This window comes from Oncorhynchus masou, chromosome 19 (genome assembly GCF_036934945.1).
Source record: "Oncorhynchus masou masou isolate Uvic2021 chromosome 19, UVic_Omas_1.1, whole genome shotgun sequence".
In the NCBI taxonomy this organism is placed as follows: Eukaryota; Metazoa; Chordata; class Actinopteri; order Salmoniformes; family Salmonidae; genus Oncorhynchus; species Oncorhynchus masou.
In genome coordinates this window covers 18,057,821-18,082,623 of record NC_088230.1, presented here as the reverse complement: position 1 = coordinate 18,082,623, position 24,803 = coordinate 18,057,821, and the positions used below count along the sequence as shown (strand labels likewise).

Below are 24,803 nucleotides of genomic sequence, written 5' to 3'. Positions count from 1 at the left end.
GTATGGGGAGCACGTAACGTTAGATGGCCTGGCTGGCTGACTGCTGCTGCCTGAGCAGAGATGAAATTATGACATTAAGGAATGAAGAATCAAATAAAAACTAAGTAATATACACAACTCAAATATTTGATTATTTCATAGTAATTTCACAATTTTCTATTGATGTGGACCTGTCAGGTAGACAGGTTTGGCCTTTGGAATTTCCATTAAAATGCTCAAGTCATTGTAATGTCATTATTTTGTAATATAAAAATATCTAAATCAAACATCGGGATTATTTTTAAAATAATCTAGCAATAACCAAACCAACCTCAAAACACTAATCACTCAGCGCTAATTGGGAGCTGCCACTCACTTCAGATACATGTAAATCATGTAGCCCATACTGTACTTCACACGTTCATATACTGCACTCATCATACCTGACCCCCAGTTATGTGCCTCTGTAACATAGTCTACCACTACTTCTCTGACCTTTCTCTCTATCCTTCAGAGTGATAGTGGTGGTGATGCGGCAGCTGCTCTGGCTGCAGCCATGGCTGGGGGCTTGGCTGGCGCTACAGGGGCCAAACCTGGAGGGAACGGCCCTCTAGGAGGAGCACCTGGAGGAGGGGGGTTGATGGAGGAAATGAGCGCCCTCCTGGCCAGGAGGTGACATTACACCACATTCCTGTTTGAAACATGGAGAGAGGAGGGATACAGCATGTTTGGGTGGCTTCAGGGAGTGGGGGCAATATTGAGGAAGACTTGAGGCCCAAATGTTTCTTGTCAATATAGATATTTTCATTGAGTGCCATATCATTGCAGATCATGTACAGTAGCTGTCGCGGTCAGCCAAACATTATTTCAAAGTAATTTGGTGTGAGAGAATTTTTTCTTTTGACATACAATATAACATGTTATAACTTTAATATTTTGTGGTGTTTTTCAGGAGAAGAATTGCAGAGAAGGGATCATCGCCTGAGCCGGAGCAGAGAGCTGTGAGTATGACAGATAGACAGAGGCCAGGGAAAGTTCATCTCTGTATATCCTGCTTGACAGTACCTATCTAGTCTACCCGTCTATAATTCAGTAGCCTGGTGTTTGTGTTCTGTATCCATCCCTTCTGGGTGTCTTTGGAGCTTCATATGTTTCTCTTTGAGGGTCATTGGTGGCATTAAAGAGGATCAATGGATCTCCCTCAGTCGATTATTAACTAAATGCCTGGTCACATTTCTGATCATCTGAAGCTGCCTGACCTGTAACTTCTGACCTTTGAACTCACTGTGCTACTCTCCAATAGGACGACGGTGGCAGCGAGGGCACCACGACTCCTAAAGTGTCTGCCTGTAGCACACCAGGTGAGTGGGGTACAGGATACAGTACAGGACTGTAGTGGTCAGAGATACACAGGACCAGAACAGAAACATGCACCTTCCACATTCAGACCACCAGGATCCTAGTCCGTGTTGGCCAGCAGTTAATGTAATTTGGCTGATTTTTTCGTCTTCTGATGAAGTGGTTCAGTTATATCAGTGTAATTATCTCTAATGCTTTTGTGTTTCTCTCCTCCGCAGACATGCCCAGGAAACCATGGGAGAGGAGTAACACTATGAATGGTAGCAAATCCCCAGTCATTGGAAGGTAAGCATTCCATAAATGTACAAACGGTAATACATCTTTAGTCTCTGAGTCTAAACACGCTATTGGGTCAAGTACAACCAAGTCAAAATATCCACTGCCTGTCTGAATCATTGACTGCCTCTGCATTGCTGCTCATTATCATGTAACTGGAGAGAAGGAGCACAGGGGGTAGCAGAGCATGGCTCACTGCTGGGGTCCGACCCCTGGGCTTGCTGGTTCATGACTGGTTAATAACATGACTAAAGCACAGGGCTGCTGCTTACCACTAGGCTACTGCTAGCAAGGCTGTCTGTATCAAATCAAATTTGAATTGTTGCATGTGCCGAATACAACAGGTGTAGACCTTACAGTGAAATGCTTGCTTATAAGCCGTTAACCAACGATGCAGTTTTAAGAAAAATACCCCCAAAATTAAGAAATAAAAGTAACAAATAATTAAAGAGCAGCAGTAAAATAACAATATTGAGGCTATATACAGGGGGTACCGGTACTGAGTCAACGTGCGGGGGCACCAGTTAGTTGAGGTAATATGTAAATGTAGGTAGAGTTATTAAAGTCACTACGCATAGATAATAAACAGAGTAGCAGCAGCGTGAAGGGGGGGGGGGCAATGCAAATAGTCTGGGTAGCCATTGATTAGGTGTTCAGGAGTCTTATGGCTTGGGGGTAGCTGTTTAGAAGCCTCTTGTACCGGAGCACCAAGTCTAGGTCTATCTTGCCATGTGGTAGTGGAGAGAACAGTCTACAACTAGGGTGGCAGGAGAACATGTTTTTAGGTTCTTCCTCTGACGCTGCTTGGTATAGAGGTCCTGGATGGCTGGAAGCTTGGCCCCCATGATGTACTGGGCCATACACACTACCCTCTGTAGTGCCTTGCGGTCGGAGGCCGAGCAGTTGCCCTACCAGGCAGTGATGCAACCAGTCAGGATGCTCTCGATGGTGCAGCTGTAGAACCTTTTGAGGATCTGAGGACCCATGCCAAACCTCTCCCATTGAGGGAGAGGTTGTCCTTGCACCACACGGCCAGGTCTCAGACCTCCTCCCTATAGGTGTTCTCGTTGTTGTCGGTTATCTGGCCTACCACGGTTGTCATCAGCAAACTTAATGATGGTGTTGGAGTCGTGCCTGGCCATGCAGTCATGAGTGAACAGGGACTACAGGAGGGGACTGAGCACGCACCCCTGAGTGGCCCCCATGTTGAGGATAAGCGTGGCGAATGTGTTGTTACCTACCCTTACCAACTGGGGGCGGCCCATCAGGAAGTCCAGGATCCAGTTGCAGAGGGAGGTGTTGAGTCACAGGGTCCTTAGGTTAGTTATGAGCTTTGATGGTGTTGAACGCTGAGCTGTAGTCAATGAGTAGCATTCTCACATAAGTTATTTTTGTCCAGGTCTGAAACTGCAGTGTGGAGTACAATAGAGATTGCATCATCTGTGGATCTGTTGGGGCGGTATGCAAATTGGAGTGGGTGTAGGGTTTCTGGGAAGATGGTGTTGAGCCATGACCAGACATGAGTGCTATGGGTCGGTGTCATTTAGGCAGTTTACCTTAGTGTTCATGGGCACAGGGACTATGATGGTCTGCTTGAAACATTTTGGTATTACAGACTCATACAGGGAGAGGTTGAAGATGTCAGTGAAGACACTTGCCAGCTGGTCAGCACATGCTCGGAGTACACTTCCTGGTAATCTGTCTGGCCCTGCGGCTTTGTGAATGTTGACCTGTTTAAAGGTCTTACTCTCATCGGCTACGGCGAGCGTGATCACACCGTCGTCCGGAACAGCTGATCTTCTCATGCATGCTTCAGTGTTTCTTGCCTCGACATGTGCATAGAAGTGTCACTGGGTTAGCTCGTGGCTGTGCTTCCCTTTGTAGTCTGTAATGGTGTGCAAGCCCTGCCACATCCGACGAGTATCGGAGCCAATGTAGTACTATTCAATCTTAGTCCTGGATTGACGCTTTATCTGTTTGATGGTTCATCGGAGGGCATAGCGGGATTTCTTATCAGCTTCCGGGTTAGAGTGCCACTCCTTGAAGGCGGCAGCTCTACCCTTTAGCTCAGTGCGGATGTTGCCTGTAATCCATGACTTCTGGTTGGGGTATGTATGTATAGTCACTGGGGGGACGATGTCATCGATGCACTTATTGATAAAGACAGTGACTGATGTGGTGCACTCCTCAATGCCATCGGAAGAATCCCGGAACATGTTCCAGTCTGTGCTAGCAAAACAGTCCTGTAGTTTAGCATCTGCTTCATCTTATCACTTTTTTATTGACCGAGTCACTGGTGCCTCCTGCATTAATTTTTGCTTGTAAGCAGGAATCAGGAGGATAGAATTATGGCCAGATTTGCCAAATGGAGGGTGAGGGAGAGCTTTGTACGCATCTGTGTGTGGAGTAAATTTTTATATATATATATATATATATATATATTTTTCCCTCTGTGTAACGGCGTTCTTCATTATTTGAATGAGAGTCGGACTGAAATGCAGCGTGTTGGTTACTCATGTTTTTTAATGAAGAAAAAATGGAACTATACATGAAATAACTAATAAATACAAAACATCAAAACGGAACGTGAAACCTAATTACATCTGGTGAACACTACACAGAGACAGGAACAATCACCCACGAAATACACAGTGAAACCCAGGCTACCTAAATATGGTTCCCTATCAGAGACAACAAGAATCACCTGACTCTGATTGAGAACCGCCTCAGGCAGCCAAACCTTAACTAAACACACCCCTAATCAACCACAATCCCAATGCCTACAAAAAACCCAATACGACAACACAATAACATAAACCCATGTCACACCCTGGCTTGACCAACTAATTAACTAAAACACAAAATACTAAGACCAAGGCGTGACACTCTGGTTGCACATTTAACATGCTGGTAGAAATGAGGTAAAACTGATTTAAGTGCATTAAAGTCCCCGTCACTAGGAGCGCCGTATACAGCTTGTTGAGTATGGTCTTAGTGTCAGCATCGGTTTGTAGTGGTAAATAGACCACTACGAAGAATAGAGATAAAAAATGAGTGTTCCTGAGATGTCAATGAAAGCCCCAAATTCCAAGTTCTCATTCCAGGGCTCTAAATGGCAGTTTGTCGGTGAGAACGTGTTCCTGGAAATGCACCTCCAGCTTCCATGGGCAAAACAGAATGCTGACTGCCTCCACCACAAGTCCTTTTTTGTTTTATTTCGCTGAGAATGTGAGATGTTTTTTTAGAACTTCCTTTAAAGTCGGTTGGTGTTGCATTTTAGCGTATTAATGCGAAAAGTTTCAGACAATTAACAGATCCCTAGAAAATTCCTATTACAATGCTTTATCATTGTAAAGTTAACTTGAAGCAAAGTCAATATATCATCAATACGGCTATACTCCGTGTTTTCTCTGTAGCCTGTAGGTTTAGTTTGGGTTGGTTTAGGGAGGGGACCTGGGGCTGCAGGACAGGCCTTTTAAGAGCTGTCGTCTCTCTCTCACGGACTTGACTCAACGTGGAGAAATCTGATGGGTTCTGATCAGGTAAACAGGGATACAGGCCTGTAGAGTAATAATTCTCTCTTTTTACTAATTTTGTGTAATTTGCTGTGATCGAAGTGGAAGTGATATTTTTGGGGGCTTGAGTTCGTGCCTTGTAATTCCCACATACTGTATCTCTGTTTTGCCAGCAACGTCATCACCAGACTGCTAATGAATTCTACATATATACATTGGTTTATTCTTGTTTTAAAATAAGCTATCTATAGGTCTATGTCATGTTACGTTTCCAGTTGCTTTACAATCTTTGTTTTACTGTCCATCTCTCCTACAGTGCCTACTTTGCTAAATTCCTGTCAAAGGGAATCCCTCGAACACATCACAAAGTGCCCCCTATTCACATGTACACACATACTCAACACACTCTGTGGCTGTGTGCTACTGTATAGTGAGGAAGCTAGAGGAGACATCACCCCGCCCAGTGCTGTTAATATTCACTTCCGTGCCAATTCTGACCCAGACGCACCCAATAGATAAGGCCACACAGCCCTGCATTGGCATCCTACATTTCTCTCACATAAACTGGCCTTAGTGTTTGACCTATAGAGGAGGCCAGAGAGACCACGAGAGCAAATACACAAACACGCAGAAGGACAACTATTGAGAATTGTTACACTTCCCCTCTTGGCTTCCACTTCCTCTCTGACAAGAGTTAATTTCTTCACTGATTTCACACTCGGATAGTTTCCTTAGTTCCCTTGAATCATTCCTGTAGTTGTAGACCATGGTGATTACCTTGTTGGCAAAGGTATTCCTGTCCCAGCTGATTCAATGGCAGAGAAGCGTGGCTGTGTGTGACTGCTGAACTGTGTGTGTATGCTGCAACTACAGCGGCCTATCTCTGAACTCTGGCTCCCAAAGTTTACTTGATTGTGTTTAAATCAGGCTAAACTACCCAATGTCCGTCGTGTGTTTCCTTCCAATTAGTTGGTGTGTGAACTCAAATGGTTGGTGTGTGTAGCATGTGTATTGGGCTGGCTTTACCTAAGGCAGGGAAGGGCAACTGGCGGCCCCCCATTTAAAGGCCCTCCGATCAATTCTCTTATGTCAGTCATTGATAGTCACTCAATTAGCCCATTTCAGCTAACATAATTATTTTACATTTAATTACAGTGCCTCGTGATGAGTTAAGACTTTTTGTGGCCCCACCCCAACAAAGTTGCTCATCCCTGACCTAAGTCATGAAGCTATTCTATTTGTGATTCCAGTCATAGGACTCTACAGTTTCCAGTTAGTTTACTGGTTTGCTTTGCCTAAATCAGTTTGCTCTGAGCATAATGATGCTTGAACTAAGTTCATGAAGGAGCCTCATACTGTATGTAGGCAGCCAAATTGTTAGGTACCCTGTCAAATAGGCTCAGTTGTTTACCACTAGTGTCGTATCAATGCTGACAAATTGATATGAAATGGCCTGAAAATAATTGTGGTACTCTTATGCGCTACATTGCCATATTTGTGTATCAGTTTCCAAATTCTGAATTTAAAACAATAATGTTGGTTATATGATGACAGTTTGTTTTGTGCGTTTAAGTCTAACTTCCTAGGTTTCCTGTTGTGTTTTGATATCAAACCGTCAATTTGAAATCTCAGATGTCCTCCTTTGGTGTTTCAATGCACTTTCTTTTAACTTGTTTATGTTATAGTTGCACATTTTTTAAGAGTGATTGAAGTGTCTGAGGATTGAATGTGGAGGAGAATGATCTAGCTACAGTCGGCACTGTCTTGTTTTCCTCCAAGAGGGACTTCTGAAGTCCCCCTTGACAATAGCCCCAGTTTAGGTATACTACTCTAACTTTTCTGTTTCTCGTCTACAGACCAAAATCCACACCGACTGGATCCCTAAGTGCCAACGGGGTGCCAACAGAAGGTCTCGACTATGACAGATTGAAACAGGTATTCAGAGGAGACAAGTAAAAAATGACCTGATTTGCTGTTTACTGGCACTACACTGGAGCTGTAGTATTTTACACGGCATACTAAAGAGCCCTGAGGGTGTGCCCAATGACGGTGTCCTGTGCTACGGCAATCCCTCCCTTCTCCCCTATGAAGGAGCCTGTTAGATAAGTGTAGATTTTTCATATACCCTCCCTATCTGTGCACACAGCAGCAGCCTCAGTCAGAGCAGTAAACACAGAGGAGTGACACGATGGGCTTACTAAAACTCATTCAGCTTTCTGGGACAGTATCGCTCATTGATGCTACGCTCTCATCTCACATGGGCAAAGAACCTGAAGGTTGATACAAGTTATTTGTTTTTAAACAGTTTTTTTTGTCTCTAATCTTCACCTTCCAACCTTGTATTTTCAGGACATTCTGGACGAGATGAGGAAGGAGTTATCAAAACTGAAAGAGGAACTCATTGATGGTAACTGATTGCTTGATTAACCTTATGCACATACTGCTCTGTAGTATGTGACAGGGTGTGAAACAAGTTCCTCAAAGCACAGGGAGGAAGTCCTTACGCTTATGAGGCCTGCTGTACCTTTGTCATCAGAGAATTAGCATCAAACCATTCAAGCCGCTGCTAAGATCATATCACAGCAAAGACGGCACAAAACACAATATAACTGACATATTGTTTGTCTGTCCACAGCCATCAGAGAGGAGCTGGGCAAGTCGAACACTGTGTAGAAGGATCTCACCTCCCTGTAAATTACACCTATTACCGGACAACTGAGACAGGTCAACTTCAGATAGGACAATATTATAAAGCAACAAACAAGGTAAAAAAAAGTTTTAAAAGGCGGCGATGATGATGACAACAACTGAATTAATACAGCAGACAGAGTTTGTGGGGCGGAGCAGCGTCAGGCACGCAACTGGGGACGAGGGAGTGTGGGAGGCGTGTAGCATGGAAGCACTGCTGGCGTCCATCTTGTGAAGCCTGGCCGTTGCTGCCATTTTCCCGCAGCCTCACCTGGAGGACAGGACACAGTCATGAAGAGAATTGACTGTCATTATGCAAAGATTTCTCTCTTTGTCGATAACACAAGAAAACAAGGAAAATCAACAAAAAACTAACTATATTGAATTGTATACTGTATTAACCATTGAAGTGTGAGCAGTCAGACAGCGGTCACACTAAGATTTGGAACGGTTGGTGCACACTTGTGATTTCAAAGCAAAAAGGCACGTTTAGTGGGCGAGTGTTAAGTTTGGAGGCAGGAGGGGAGGGAAAGGGAAGTAGGACTCAGTTTCCCATAGGGCCATAGGAGGGAGCCTCTTGATGTGATTGAGGGACTGACTGGTGGACTTGGTATTGTCTACTGCTGCAGGACTCTGTAATGCTTGTCTTCCTCAAATACTATTTTAACCTGAATATGTACAAAAGAAGAAAAAATGATATCTACAAGTCTATCAATTGTCTGTTTTAATGTAAACCATGGCCATATCAAGTAGCTTAATCAAATATTTTCAAGATGGTCTTTTGGTCTGTTTGGCTTAATATCCGAATATCATGATCTTCTTTTTTTCTATCAAAATGATCGCTGTAACAAGCTACTGTACTGCATTTCTTCTCACTGTTTCGGTGTGTTGCAGGCTGATGAGACGGTCACAAAGGGTACATGCCTTTCTACAGTCAATCTGTGTAGCTCTTTACCAAACAACCTCTGTCAATTAGTGACGTTTAATACTGCTAAAATCACCATGACCAGATCTGGAGATGGAGCGATATGAAATCTCTGTACTGTTATTATGAACTAAACCTTTTTTTCCTCCCTCTCATTTTCTGTCAAGTGTTTGGTGCATGTACGGTGAGACTGCCAAGAAGTTGCGTTATTGTCTGTCAGTTTATAAGCAATAAGTGTAGCATCTGGGTTGAATTTCCCCCACATGTTTTCCTTGAAATGTTCCTGTTCTTTGAACTTCACTCCAGCGCCCTGTTGAGGATGTGATTATGTACCTCCTCCTGTTCATGACTAGACATCCACCTAATAGATTCTAAACTGTTCTGAAACAAATGGGTAGAGAATAGATGAGATGGACAGACCCCCTCTGTTTATAGCCATGATGTACTTAATTTACTGAGGTACGCCATTCATTTTTCAATTCATGGTACTCATGGTATTTTGCAGGAAAAAAATACAAAAAATAGTCATGAAAAAGACACGAGGGACACCCCATAAATGAGTTTGTCGGCATGACATATCCGTATCCATGCTTGTGCCATTCAGAGTTGTACTTGTGCTTAATAATTATTTGTAGCATTTTTGTTTGCCTTTATTTCCTCTCCTTATAATATGAAGTTCTGATAATGGCATACTTATTTCGCCCTCTGACTTTGTTCATATGGGAATGGCTACTTTTAATTGAAAATGTTTCCTTTTCAAAACAAAACATTTTTGATTTCCTAAAAATCTCGATGTACAATCAACTGAGAGAAGGTCAAACTGAGGTCAACCTGAGACTCGTGTAAAACAGAGCTGTCTTCAATGTAAAACTCTAGCTTCTATTCTCTTGACTTGCTGGTAAGGGTATCGACTTTGATCAAGGTTCTGTCGTGGCAACAGCTGAGGGGGTCGTGGTGACTGAGCTATCTTCACAACACTCCCCTGGTGAGTGTTTTGCTCAAACACAAATGATTTCATTCTCATCTCTGAATCAAAGCATTGGAAGTTTGTACAGAAGAGTGTTTACAGCATCGATTGCACTTTATAAACCCATAGAAATTCATGATACTATGATGAACCTGCTTTACAAGATGCAGCCATCGCCAATAGTGTGGCTATCACACCAAAGGTTTCAGCTACAATCTCCTCCTACACACGTCACACTTTACTGAGTCGCCTTTTGTTTTATCATTGTTAAGAGAAAGGGAGATATCCATATATCGAGTCCTTAGGATTGGGGAGTGAAACATTCTAATTAAGGATCATTCATATCTACATGGATAATTCTGTTTGTGATCTTCATGGTTTGTGCCTTGTTCTGAATTTACATTTAATATGTCAAAGATTTAAAAAGACTAGTAATAATTCTAGGAACTGTCATAATCTCACATATGATCATTGTTTTTTTGTTTGTTTTTTTTTGCGTCCTGGTATGGTTATTTTAATGGGAGAATGAAGTTATGTTACAAAGTACAATTGAACCCGAGAAGTGGTGTATTTTCCTCATGCCATTTGTATGTTACAGAGCAGTTTGTTACATGGTTTAGGTTCTTAGCGCTTGGGAAATCTGAAAAATGTATATATCCTCTACAGCAGTGGAGGCTGCTGAGGGGAGGACGGCTCATGTCTGAAACAGAGCGACTGGAATGGCATCAAACCATGTGTTTGGTGTATTTGATACCGTTCCACCAATTCCGCTCCAGTTATTACCACAAGCCCATCCTCCCCAATTAAGGTGCCACCAACCTCCTGTGCTCTACAGTTACATTTTTGTCCCCAAAATCAGATTTTTCCATCTCCTGAGGGAACCGAAGCTGGTGGACATATTGAGAAATTCAACTGAATGTCTCTGAAAGGAATTTATCAGTTTCCTTTATTCTTTTATCATTCACATTGTACCATACTGTTCTCATGTTAATTAGAATTTTCTTACATGCTAACATTGTTTGAGCAAATGAAATAAAAAAAATTGCAATACATGATTAAAAAGTAACTTTGTTTTGTGGTGTTCAATTGACATAGTTTCAGTAACTCATTCTTAACTTTTTAATCTGGATATTTCTCTCCTGCTGTGGGACAACATGTGATCCACAGGAGCTCTGGGACTGTTCTGAAGAGTTAAGAAGCCATACATGGACTTGTGCTGCATCAGCAGTTTCTCTCACAGAGCTCTTCTCAGCCTTTGAATATAACTTGTTTATCTGCAACAAAGCGAATGTGTGGGAGATCATACCCATTTTACATGCAGGGCATTCATCAAATATTCAAAAGCTTGAAAACAATAATTCAGCAGAAACACTGAAATTGAGTTTAGGTGAAAATCTTGGACTTGTCTTGTCTCATGGTGATTATAAGCCTTGTGTTTTACTCTATCGGTGTTGAATACTTTACAGATGTTTGGTATAAAGAGGTCATTACTGTATAGGAATTTGTCATAAGACTGTACTTGCTTTAGAACTGTCCCCTCACGAGTCAGTCAGTGCCTCAGCCACTTGTTCCTTAAGTAGGTCTAGGGAATTCCCAGCAGGCCTATTCTTAGTAGCAGACCAATCACATTGTTACATTACCCCCTATTTCACACCCCATTAGCAGTGAATGTATCGGCGCCTCGGGTTTCGTGCTCTTCTACAGACACAGGTTAGCTGAGGCGAACAGGAAGAGGCAGGACTAACTGAAAATGAAGCAGAGAAATCTCTCAAGACTGTTGCCCAAGCTATTCCCCCCCCCCCCCCCCCCACACACACACACACACAGTTGCTGTCTGAACCCAAGCCTATGTCCATTGCAAAATGAGGCCAATAATCTGCTTCTGGTCTTGCAGCTTCTTTTTACAGGGGTGACAAGATCTCAGTTGTTTGCGACATAATGAACAGTAGCAAGACGTTTCCTGGAGGAGGGTCTGAGAAGAATGCCAGTCCATCTGTACCGGAGTAGAGAGAAGGCTCTGCAGGGGCGGAAACTGCTGTAAGACAGGAAGATCGACTAAGCGGCTGTTTGGCTTCATGACCTCAGAGAGAGCGGGTGGAGAAAACGCTGTAATTGGACTGTAGAGTTTGTTTGAATTTTCAAAATATTTTTTGGTTTCCTTCCGTAGTCATGAAATGACTGTGTGAACTTTGAATTGTGATATCTGTTTTGACTTTACATTCACAGTTATAACTGACTGCTGAGAAGATATGTTTCATGATCATCATCTTTCATAATCCTATGTTTTGATTATTTATTCGCAACATCTCACTCTTTGAATGTAGTTTTGTAATCTATCGCTAAGCCTATAAAGCAACATCCTACATTGTGCAATTGAATGTGAGGTCAGTTAGCCCAATGTGTTGACGATAAATCAGAGCTTCATAGAGGGGATGGCATAGCACCATGTTACAGCTGGTTTGTAATGTTGAAAGCAACTCCTGTAACAAGATGTTGTGAACATCTAATATATACCTGGCATTGGGTAGATGGTGTCACTGGTTCTGCACTGTTTTCAGCTTCAGTCAGATTAATTCACAATTAGAGTCAATATCTAATGACGTCGAGAATGCATGAGCACTTTAGAAAGTGGAAAAATGTGTTGAACTGTGCTGTCTAACCGTTTTTTTCCATTAGTGTAATTAACGGGCAGTAATAAGTTAATACATGATGCGCATTTATTTACAGATTTATGGATTTCAATTGTTGATAGTTTCGTTTTAAGTTTAATACAATTTTAAATAACCTTTCATGACCAACTGTAATCTGTTTACTTTGTTTATTAACAAATTGTTGTAAATGCTCTACAATTTACTACATAATCAAATCAAGAAAGGTTTTGTATGATATAGCATTTTCCATGCATCAATAATGCTGATGTAATTAATAATCCGTTTAAACATTAACTTCCATTTTTACTAAAACTAAGATTATCTTCCATACAATTACAAAAAAATATTTCCTCCATTTTGTCTGACGCTTGTAGAAATCTTATGGCACATGACACCAAGTACACGGAGTTGGAATCACTGAAGTACCTGGCAAGGCGAGAAATCTGACACCGTCAACAAAGAAAGTGGTAAGGACAAACCGGTTACAACCAATCCGCACTCTGTTAAAAATCCTCTATCGACCAATCAGAACATTTTATAATTTTAAAAGAAAAGCATTGTAGCCAATCAGCGAGCTTCGCGCCATCATAGACTGGTGGGCATCGCGGATAGAGGGAGGGAGAACTCGCTCTACATTCAGCTACGGATTTTTACAAATATAGCTCGCTATATTTTTGTTCCACGTTTTTATCAGGATACATATTTTCCTGATTGGATTCGTACGTGTTATCCAAAGGTAATAGCGTTGATGCATATTTACCATTTATTGTGCATGAATGTGGTAACGTTTTAAATGTCTTTGTTGAGAACTTGGCCGCTAGCTAACGGGTTTTCTTGAGTGTATTTTGGGGTTGCGTGGGGTCAGCTAGCTAAAGTTAGCTACAGTAACCACTACAGCTGAGCATATTTAGTTATCTAGCAAAGAACTTGTTTTTTATTAGTGGCTAACTATTAGTTTTGCCTCTACTCATTCAACTATTTTACACTTATTTATGCGTCGGTGCAGTGTAAAAAACGTAAACATGCCCTGGAACATAGGTATCTATGTTAGTTAACCTATTCCAATGACCGACCGTTGACGACATCAGTGATGTACTTGGTCGCCGAGTTTAGTTCGCCTGCCACTAGCTAGCTAGTTAGGTCAACAATTACTAACAAAGGTTTGAATTCATGACGTTTTCCCTCCATCCCGCTGTCACTTGGAGCCATGGTCATTAAAGGAGCAGATACATTCGAACAATCTTTTCCACGAATCTAAGGTTACGTTTTGCACATTGAATCATATTTTGGGTTGCCCATTTTGATAGTTGACGTTGGCTAACCGCCAAAGTCAGTTTCACTACACCGTCCTGATTGCTCTTCCAATTCAATCTAATGACTAGCTAAGGTGGCTAGCTAGCCTACCTTTTTAACATTAGTTTTTGTTGCTCACTTTGTTTTTCTGACCAACTAAGTTAGCTAGCTATAGATGGCTAAATATATTTCCGACCAAACATCCACAGATGTCTACATTTTTTCCAGATATTAAAATATATATATTTCTAAAGTAACTTTTAAACGTCTAATTCTATGGGAATGTGTTCAACACTGACTTGCTCGAAACATCCATCATTCAGTCACATCAAGGAAACTAGCAAGCTGGCGGATGAACTTCTCTAAGTTTAATGAACTAGCGGAGGCTGGGTGAATTTACTTTCTATAAAACCAATTACAAACTCTCATTAGAGTATTTTGATCTATTCATTGAAACTATTTTACTTTTGGGTGTTGTATTTAAAAGGCTGTGTTCCCGAGGTATGACACAAGGTATGGGCTAACTTTCAAAGCTTCACCCACATCATACCGCGCATACTTTCATCATTCCTGGATTATGGAACACTGTCCGCATCGTTTAACCATATGGAATTCAGCAGGGACGCCAGGACACCATCACAGAGCCTTTTGGTGTGTCAGTGTTGGTATTCATTAATGGAGATGGAATGGAATGTGCTTTACTACATTAGTGGGCTGGCTCACTGCTTCTATTTATAATCTGTGTGGGCCATTAGGAAAAGGATACTTTTTAACGTATTTATTATTTTTCTAAAACATTTCAGCGGCTGTGGTGTCCCGTTTTGACTTATACTAGATGACAAATATGACCCAGGCCAGTGCTGAGTAGTTGATTGTGGTCATTACAAGGACAAGAGCTGTGGAATTCCAGTGAGTTTGGGCAGTAGTTGGGAATATATGTCAGGCATTTCATCTGTTTCCCTCTATTTAAATAATATCTGCTTTGATGAGGATCTGGGTTTTCAAAGTGTGTGTGTGTGTAATGTGTATTGACAGTTTGATAGAAGCACAACTTCCAATGTCTGTCAAACTTCTAAAATGCATTTTTTTATGTTACCTGAGCGTTACTCAAATCCAGTGTACAAAGGCTATTGAAAGCGTGACAAAAGGCGCTGGAGTGGCAATGTCGAGTTTAAAACTACAGAGTTAAACCTAGTTGGGATGTGCACGTCAGCACTTCTGTGAGCTCCGCAGCCCCTTCCATACCGCTGACCTCACTGCTCCATTGTGTCAAGCGTTACACGCGTCTGTCCCCCTTTACATTTTCTTAATGCGCACTGTAAATGTCTCATCTAGCCTAATCCGCTCACGCCAAAGTCACGTAGAGGCACTGGAGCGCGTGATTGGGGAAAGAGCGTTTCTCCCCCATCATAGATGGTTTTGGTATGCACACCTGATTCATTTGAAAAAGTTTATCTAACATGATAGGCCTACTTATAATTTGCCACCTTTGTTGAATTTGTTGGGCTAAAGTGAGAGAACAGAAGCAGCATGTCTTAACACTGAAATAATATTTTCGGCCTTAGTTCAAAGGTTCAAAATCCTCTTGTATTTCCCCTGTATTTTTATTTTTTACTTGTTCTCTCTCTCTGTCAGGTAAACGAGGATGCCGAGTATCAAGTTTCAGAGTGGGGACACAGTAATGGGCCGCTGGCCCGGCAGCAGCCTGTTCTACGAGGTCAAGGTACTGAGCTACGATGCCAAGAATCAGCTCTACACTGTTATCTACAAGGACGGCACTGAACTGGAGCTCAGAGAGGCTGACATGAAGGTAGTAGCACAATCTATCTCCATGGCAACCATGCCACTGAAGACGTGACCCAGACGAATATAAACGTCACATAATGTGTCTTCTCTTTGGAAGGTGTTTTTATACCATCAGAATGTTAAGATATTTTGCGCTTATATTATTATTTTATAGTACATAATCAAATGTTATGAGCCTTTTATGATAAGTTGATTGCTTCATTGGCACTACCTTTTACAATTCACTTATGTAATAGCTGTGTAACAACAAGTTGTAACCTTGCTAAATGCAGTAACTTATGTTATTCCAGAATCCCACTGGGTTCAAACCAAGCCGTCGCTCTCGTTCACGCTCCCCGTCGCGGCGGCGTAGTCGCTCCCGTAGCCCAGCCAGGACCACCAGGCGCTCCTCGTCACGCACTGTCAGCAGCACCTCCATCACGGAGACCCACAATGCAAGCAAGGAGCCCAAACTGAAAGAAGTGCTGGAGGTCAGACTCGTTCCTGTGGTGAGGAGCATGTGATGTCACACTCACTGCTGGGATTTAGTATGGCTTTTTGTTTTGAAATATTGCTCTACTGATGTTTGTTTGCTGCCTGAGTTTGTGTATTCAGGATATACTGTAAAATGTATGGCCTCCGAGATGGCAATATCAAACATTAGCAAACAATGGTGTAATTAACCCATTTTTTTTACCGTAGTGTGAGTTAACCACTTAGTGTTAATTCAGTGGGTTCGTCTTTGCTAAGACATGCGATGTTGGTCATCACATTCCCTTTTCTGCATGTTGATGTTTTTGCTTCCTTCACTCCATTTTAATTTACCACAGGCAAAGCCAATTGAGAACAATATCAACAATAAGCATGAAATGACAGAGGAGAATGATACTGCTAACAAAGTCAACAAGGTGAGACTCCTAGATATGTGCTTCAGGAATATTTTTTTCTCTCTCCATCCATAATTATCATAATCACAAATTTAAAACTTTGTGTTGGGCTGTAAGCAAGAGGAACCAAAGTCATGGCATTAGGCAAAGAAACTCTCCCTAGCTGTACTGCTTGTTATGTTATGATGCGTGCATCATACCTCCTGTGTGTTGGGAGGACTGTATGGGGGGAATCAGCCTGACTGAGCTACACACGCACACTTAGCGTCTTGCTAATGTTCCATCAGTCAGTCACACATTTAACTAGGCAAGTCCGTTAAGAACAAATTCTTATTTTCAATGACGGAGGAACAGTGGGTTAACTGCCTGTTCAGGTGCAGGTCAGCTCGGGGATTTGAACTTGCAACCTTTCGGTTACTAGTCTAACGCTCTAACCACTAGGCTACCCTGCCACCCCGTGCTGTTGGAACATGTGCTGCCTGTTTTCTCTGCTCTCAGAGGCTCTCATTGCACGTTATGAGGACGAGTTTACGTTAAACAAATACCAAGACTTTGGCTATCAGTATGCCCGTGCCCATGGAACACTGCCAACTTAGTAGTAAAACCAAACAATGGTTTATGGTATTTCCTGCTATAACAAGATAAGTGTTCACTTTTCCCTTTAATAGCAGATGCACATCTAAAGCTAATTTGTTTGGCAAATAAAATGGATGGGCATGACAGGAACGCTCATAGTGTCTGCCTGTTACTGAATTCCTTGGCTTTGCATCATAGATTTGGGCCTGTATAGTGGGGCCTGTATAGTGAGACATTGCACCTTACTGTTTATTTTGCTGTCGTATTTTCCCCATGTTTGTCTGACCAGTGTAACCGCAAGGCCTGTAGGCTACATCAAATTCACGAGCTCCATTGCCCCTTACTTTAGACTCAGGCATTCATGCATGCCCCCTGCCCTCTTAAGCGGCTATCAACCAAAACATGGACGTGTACACGCAGCAGTGTTGTAGAATATTTCACCGCTGGCTTTCGTACTTTCTTTTTCTGAGCACGGCTCAAGAAATTTCTCCGACAGTCAACACATTCAAATGAATAAAGGACGCGTAGGCTATGTTGGTTGTTTAATATTGGGGAGGTGCGCGTTCGGGCTATGTGTCACAACGAGACACCAGTCTATAGTGTCTGTAGACTCTGAATTACACTTTACCCCCCCATCTCACCAGCTGTGTGAGACCAAGCTAGAGGGCCACCAATTATGATTTTTCTATACCGATACAAATTATTGGAGGACCAAAATAGGCGATACCGATTAATCAGACTTTTTTTTGTTATGTTTTTTTATTTTGATTTATTTGTAATAATGACAATTACAACAATACTGAATGAACAGTTATTTTAATATAATACACCAATAAAATCAATTTAGTCTCAAAAAAAATAATGAAACATGTTCAATTTGGTTTAAATAATTTTAAAACAAAGTGTTGGAGAAGAAAGTAAAAGTGCAATATGTGCTATGTAAGAAAGCTAACGTTTCAGTTCCTTGCTCAGAACATGAGAACATATGAAAGCTGGTGGTTCCTTTTAACATGAGTCTTCAATATTCCCAGGTAAGAAGCTTTAGGTTGTAGTTATTATAGGACTATTTCCCTCTATACCATTTTGTATTTCATTAACCTTTGACTATTGGATATTCTTATAGGCACTTTAGTATTCCCAGTGTAACAGTATAGCTTCTGTCCCTCTCCTCCCTGGGCTCGAACCAGGAATACAACGACAACAGCCACCCTCAAAGCAGTGTTACCCGTGCAGAGCAAGTGGTGTTTGAAACGCTATTTGCGCGCGCTAACTAGCTAGCCTTTTCACTTCGCTTACACCAGCCTCATCTCTGGAGTTGATAGGCTTGAAGTCATAAACAGCGCAAGGCTTGGCGCACAACGACGAGCTGCTGGCAAATGCACGAAAGTGCTGTTTGAATGAATGTTTACGCGCCTTGTATGTTCATTCAGATTATATGCAACGCAGGACACTCAAGATAATATCTAGTAATACCTACACATGGTTGATGATTAGTGATTATGATTGATTGTTTTTAATAAGATATGTTTAATGCTAGCTAGCAACTTACCCTGGCTTACTGTATTTGCGTAACAGGCAATCTCCTTGTGGAGTGCACAAGGACTAGTTAACCGTAAGGTTGCAAGATTGGCACCCCCGAGTTGACAAGTTGAAAATCTGCCATGAAAAAAAAAACGTTTGTTCTGCCCCTGCTTGTTCAGGGGCAGAACGACAGGTTTGTACCTTGTCAGCTCGGGGGGGTTCAAACTTGCAACCTTCCGGTTACTAGTCCAACGCTCTAACCACTAGGCTACCCTGCTGCCCCTCAACGAGGCAGTTAACCCACCGTTCCTAGGCCATCATTGAAAATAAGAATGTGTTCTTAACTGACTTGCGAAGTTAAATAAAGATTAAATAAATGTGTATTTTTAAAAAAGAGAGAAAAAATCATCGGTGCCCAAAAATTCCGGTTTGTTATGGAAACTTGAAGTCGGCCCTAATTATTAGGCCATTCCGATTAATCGGTCGACCTCTAGACCACACGTTGTCTATTCTACGATAACCTCCCCCATAAGCGCAAGTCACAGTTGGTTAGACATGTTCATGTCTGTGTAAATAAATACCAGTTGGCCTGTCCCTTGTGTGTCTACTTCCAGAAGCCTGCAGAGGTGGAGCCAGAGAAGAAAGTAGTAGAGAGCCGCTACAACTTGAGACGCAGGAAGGATGACGGTGATGCCAAGCCAGCCGAGCATACGGAGGAGGTTGAGCAGAAGCCTGCAGTAGCCACAGCCCCCATCACCACTGAGCTGGAGTTTGGAGGGAGGCTAGGTGAGAAACAGAAATGTGGTTGCTGTGCCTATCCCATCTTGTCATGTTCTTGATAAAGTGAGGCGAAAAAACAATGGTGCTAGTCTACACAATGTTTTGCCAATCAAATTGCACTAGGGTGGTTGTCTGCACTAGCCTGGGTACCTTCTGTTTAGATAACATTCCACTCCTTGCGCTCTGTGTCGTATGTCAAATATGTTTACCGTAGCAAGGCGTGGAAGGATAGCTAAACAAACTGGTACCCAGACCAAGTCTGTAAATCCTTTGACAATGTATTTCTTGAGGGGCCGGTAACAGGGTAAACCTAAGTCAGACAGTTGGAGAAGGACCCGGCTGACTTCCCTTGGCTCTAGTCACTCAGTGTCTTTCCCACTGTATTTGCAGGAGTGTTCTGCATGACTCTGCTCCTGCCTGCGACTGTGTTGGGCCTGATGGTGGTTTGCAGTCAGGAGGATGCCAGCCTGATGAGCTCCCCCCCTCTGCCTGCCCTTGACTCCCTGTGGGACGTACAGGTGTTTGGCATGGTGGTCCTCTGGTTGCTCTTCCAGGCCCTGCTCTACATGCTGCCTGTTGGAAAGGTACCATGATCGCCCACCTCACTGCTTTGTTGGCACACATGTAGAATCAGAATCACCTAATTCTGTTCTAGTCATTGTGGAGAGAATAAGAACTGAACCATAGACGACTGCATTCTTAGAATTTCTACTCTCACCCCTCTGAAGACTGTACATACACTGGCAAATACACACACCAACCACCCCTGAGAGTACAGGCAGTACACATGACTCCCATCTGTAACCTGAACAGAGCACATGACCGGCGCTCACTTCTGCTCATTAGCCGGAGCAGAGGAGAGAAATTAGATTAGTCAGCGGGAGTAGGCTACGATCCACACTGGAACCCTACAGGAGAGAATGGGACATTTTGTTCTTATTTTCATAATCTCCTGATCTTCCTTCTGAAAACTGTTGAAGCACACGTGTCTTTTTCAGAATGTATGAAACTTTCACCATATGGCTCCCAGGAAATCACATGTTCTCAAGGTCTGGGAGACATTAGTAAAAGGGATGTTGTACTAAAAGTCACCTGTCCTATCTACATTTACCCTCTCAGATACTGTATTTCCTGTAGGGTTGAATGAATGTCCAACCTGTGTGCTTTTGTCGTCCCCAGGTTGTGGAAGGAATGCCCCTGAAGAATGGAGAGAGGCTGAAATACAGAATGAACAGTGAGGCATTCTTCTGTGTTTTGTCTTCTTTCTTTTTTTCATTTCAAAGGAATGAAATGAGATGAACTAGTCTGTTACCCCCAGCACTTTTGATAGCTGTAGTAAAGCACTATGCCAATGTATTTCATTAACATGTAAGTCATAAAAGGAAACTAGGAAATACATTTTGGTTGAGGTACTTCCTGTTTATTAACCCTGTATGTCTCCCTCTCATCCACCACCAGCCCTCTATGCCTTTGTGCTGACGGTGGCTGCCCTGGGGGCTGCAGTGCACCATAAGATAGACCTCAGCTACATCCACAGCCACTTCCTCCAGCTGGCTGTGTCTTCCCTGCTCTGCTCTGGACTACTTAGTGTCTACCTGTATGTCCGCTCTCGCTGGGCAACCCAGGACCTGCTGGCCCCTGGAGGAAACTCTGGTGAGTGGGTGGGTGGTTGTGTGTTGTTGTCACTGGTAAACATACTTTTACAATCTGGGTGTGATATGATTCCATGAAATGGCTCTATTATGACATGGACCAGCATAAGGTTAAGAGCAATAGAATTAGGTAAAGTATCCACCATCTTGGCATCAAATGTTCAATTGATTCTGACTTGAGAATGCATTCCAATCCTCTAGGTGAACGCTGTATTTCTGTACTACCCATTTGAATGATGGTGCCTCACAAATGGTCAACATAATATGATTAATTTGTTCTTCTCACCTCCCTAGGGAGTGTTATTTATGACTTCTTCATGGGAAGTGAACTTAACCCCCGGATCAAAGGCTTTGATCTCAAATACTTCTGTGAACTGCGCCCAGGATTGATTGGTTGGGTAAGTTTCACTGTAGTGTACTGAAATATTTCCATTGAAGGGCTTTTCAGCTGTATGTTAGAGACATTTAATGTAGATTAAGCTGTTAATAAAAAAAAAAAATAAACTCTGTTCCGTTTCCCATCGTGTTCATTACTCTCTCTAGTGGGAAAATGTAAACTGCTTTGTGTAAATCCTAAAATGATACTACTGTACATTTGAGCCAGTTTGTTTAACTGTCTGTTCAAGGAGAGTGTTTATTCAGAGCTGTGATCTTAATTCCATTACTTTACTTTTACATTTGTGAATTGTTAGATACTACTGCACTGTCGGAACACAAGCATTTCTTTACGCCTGCAGTAACGTCTGCTAAATATGTGTATGTGACCAATACAATTTGATTAGATTTTGACATATCTGTTCTGTCCAGCTGGTGATCAATGCTGCCATGGCTCTGGCTGAGATGCAACTCCACCACCTGGACTACCCCTCACCAGCCATGATCCTGGTCAACTGCTTCCACCTGCTCTATGTGCTTGATGCCTTCTGGCATGAGGTACAAAACCTGAATTTTTATTTATTTATTTATTTTCTGCCGATTTTGGTATTTAGTCCATTTATTTGGTTGTAATCTAATGGTGGATTGTTGCTCCCCAGGAGGGCGTTCTGAGCTATATGGATATTACCCATGATGGGTTTGGCTTCATGCTGGCATTTGGAGACTTAATGTGGGTCCCCTTCACCTTCAGCCTCCAGGCCTACTACCTGGTTCACCACCCCAATCACCTCTCTCTGCCCTGGATCGTAGGCATCGTCATTCTCAATGGTTAGTCGGTAGTACTGACTCAGTACTCAGACCTTTAGTATTGGCTTATGTTCATATTAGTCCTACATGTCATCTGTTATTATTTTTGTTGTATGACCCACAGTGACATTTTCTTTGTCATTTGTTAGTCATTGGATTTAGCATCTTCCGTAAAGCAAACTCACAGAAAAACTCCTTCAGAAGAAATCCATCAGACCCCACATTATCCCGTAAGTCCTCAGTCCAGTGCATCTTATTCATGTATAAACATTATCCATTTGCAGGCTCTCTGCCTTGATAAAGGGATGGAGTTAGTCCCCATCATGTTGTTGGACTCACTATCTCTCTGTTTTCCAGATCTGAAGACTATCCCTACTGCCACTGGGAAGAGTCTCCTGGTATCTGGTCTATGGGGTCTTGTCCGTCACCCCAACTACCTGGGTGACCTTATCATGGCTCTGGCATGGTCCCTACCCTGTGGTGAGTGATGGCTAATCAGCTAGTTAGTTACCAGGTATTTGTTTTTTGTATGTATCTTTTTCTGAGTTGTACTGACGAGGCATCAGAAACAGCCCAGTAAAGCTAGACGTGTTTTGATGGGTGTATAGTGTGAAGATGAGACGCTGTAGTGTATGTTGACCTTTTGTGTTGTCTGTGGTCGTCCTGTAGGGTTCACCCACGTCCTGCCATACTTCTATGTGATCTACCTATCCATCCTACTGGTTCACCGGGAGGCCCGAGACGAGGCCCAGTGTAGGAGGAAGTACGGCTCGGCGTGGGATGACTACTGCCGAGAAGTCCACTACCGCATCATCCCCAGAGTCTACTGAGGCCTATGCCACGCCCTTCAATTCTGCGAGCTTACGACTCATCACACGGCTGCACGAGTTCACTGAGAAAAAACAAGTTGTTTGGAAATTAGTTTGAGGACATTTGAATTTTGGAAAGGGGGACACTTGATTCTTGGAAGTATCACGAGCGGCTTTCTTTTGAAGTTACATGGTTTTAGGAAGGTAAACACTCACTGGCCGGCTGAATTTGGTTTATGCCTTTGTTTAGAGAGAAACATTTGAAAAAAATAAGCCTCATAATCTAGTGAAGTGATGTGTATATATTTTTGTACATATACATTTTTTTAACTGAAAAATACCTAACAACATTGCATATTTGGTCTGTGTTAAAGTGTTCTTTGCTCCCATATTCGAAGTATACAATATTTTCTTGGCTTTTATTTTGAGGTATTTTGTAATGATATCTTTGGTGTGCGTTACTTGTGTACATTGTGAATGATGGGATTTAAATGCTCTTTTTTTCCACTGTACAGTTGACATAGGACTATGACGTTCTCCCTCAGGATCACGACGTTGTCACAAAATTGCATTTAAGTTTTAATTTATATTTTTTTATATAGATATGTAGCCTATTGTTAACTGAGAGTGTAAAAAAAAATGGGGTGGTTTTAAATGCATTATGTGAGATTGCGTTTTATAACCGAAGTCTATTATTTGTCTTTGCTACCTCAGGTTCTGTCAAATTCCTCCCCAGTCCTCTGGATGGTGGTGTTGCTTAGTGCTCCTGTGATAGTAACAGTCACTGTTTCAGAGGGAAGACAACCCATCTGTTATCAAATATACATACACATAATCTTATTTAAAACCATTAAAATTTGCAAGGGTGCTTACAGACAGTATCCATTCAAGCACCACAAACCTTAAGTTATTCAAGGCCGTACTTAAAAAAAAAAATGTCAGACATTGTTTTTAAATGTTCTTTTTTATTATTTTTATTTGAGGATTTTAACCAAGTTTATACTGTGATATTCTGCACAATGCTGTGTAGTGTGGTGGCCTTCTGGCAACATTGGTGTTTTATCCTGTGCATTCTCAAACCCAAACAAGTATTTTTGGACCCAGCTGTAGATGAACAGCATCGCAGCAATATGTCAACTAGAATATGTGGCATTTTATGTGACTGAATGCATTGTACATATTCTAAATTTGTTTTCTATTCTAAGTAAAAAAATATTCAAGTTAATGCTAGTAATCATAGATATTATGTTCCACAAGTAGATATTTAAAGTTACATTTGATTTTAACTTTTGTTTTTAAGTTAATTGCCTGAATTACCACTGTAGCCATTTTTGTTCACAGCTAGATCTGCCGTTATTACTGACTCAGTCATCTGAGAAGATTACTTGTGATTTGAGTCATTTATCATGAACTATTTCTCATTGAGCCACGTTCTGTACCCAACCCCTGTGTTTGTGGCGGATGGGACTGGTAATAATATCCTGTTTTGGTCAGCTGGTAGTTTGTCAAAGCTAAAAGTTGGAAGTAACTAAGAATTTGGAAGAAGACCCAAGGTTTTTGACTCATTCAATTCTGGTGGAGACAGGTCAAACCTGTGACAGTGGCTGGAAAGCTTGCATTGTACAAACATTTTGGCAAAAAAAATAAAGATTTCCACTTACATTACTCCATGTTATTCAACAGATAATGCACTGTGTGAATAGTCAAAGTGAAACCGAACAATCGGAGGTAACTGGGAAAGTAAGTAATTCAACACAACTGAGATACAGAGGTGATGGGCTGTCCTCTAAGTCAGGAATGGGGCTAACTGCCTGTTGAGGTGTAGATCTGGACAGGACCAGAGACGATCCCCCTGGCCTCTGCTGCAGACCCTCTGGGAATCAATTAGAGATGTCTAAATCTAGTGATCCATCACACTGACTGGTGTGAAGAGCAGTAAATCCCCAAAATGATCTAGT

General features: G+C 42.1%; 2 protein-coding genes across 5 annotated transcripts in view; both read left to right on the top strand.

Moving 5' to 3' along the window:
• Positions 1-10,775, top strand: part of LOC135505923 (protein enabled homolog) — a 151,205-nt gene extending 140,430 nt beyond the window's left edge. The window contains 7 exon segments of the mRNA XM_064925170.1: positions 494-651; positions 932-980; positions 1,283-1,340; positions 1,557-1,623; positions 6,986-7,064; positions 7,479-7,536; positions 7,765-10,775. Coding sequence (XP_064781242.1) covers positions 494-651; positions 932-980; positions 1,283-1,340; positions 1,557-1,623; positions 6,986-7,064; positions 7,479-7,536; positions 7,765-7,802 — 507 coding nt within the window. The 3' untranslated portion in view covers positions 7,803-10,775.
• A 924-nt stretch (positions 10,776-11,699) lies between these two features.
• Positions 11,700-24,510, top strand: lbr (lamin B receptor). 4 transcript variants are annotated; one of them, XM_064925168.1, is made up of 15 exons: positions 11,700-11,828; positions 12,735-12,827; positions 15,289-15,463; positions 15,750-15,947; positions 16,269-16,346; positions 19,037-19,208; positions 19,593-19,786; positions 20,382-20,436; positions 20,661-20,855; positions 21,149-21,252; positions 21,662-21,787; positions 21,889-22,057; positions 22,186-22,266; positions 22,394-22,516; positions 22,706-24,510. In XM_064925168.1, the coding sequence occupies exons 3-15, from the start codon at positions 15,299-15,301 to the stop codon at positions 22,864-22,866; spliced, it is 1,821 nt and encodes a 606-aa protein (XP_064781240.1). In that variant the 5' UTR covers positions 11,700-11,828; positions 12,735-12,827; positions 15,289-15,298; the 3' UTR covers positions 22,867-24,510. The 4 variants fall into 4 exon arrangements, with proteins under 4 accessions (XP_064781240.1, XP_064781239.1, XP_064781241.1 ...); XM_064925167.1 differs by having other exon boundaries at positions 11,702-11,817; XM_064925169.1 differs by lacking the exons at positions 11,700-11,828; positions 12,735-12,827 and adding an exon at positions 12,959-13,096 and having other exon boundaries at positions 15,750-15,929.
• Positions 24,511-24,803: the final 293 nt, after the last annotated feature.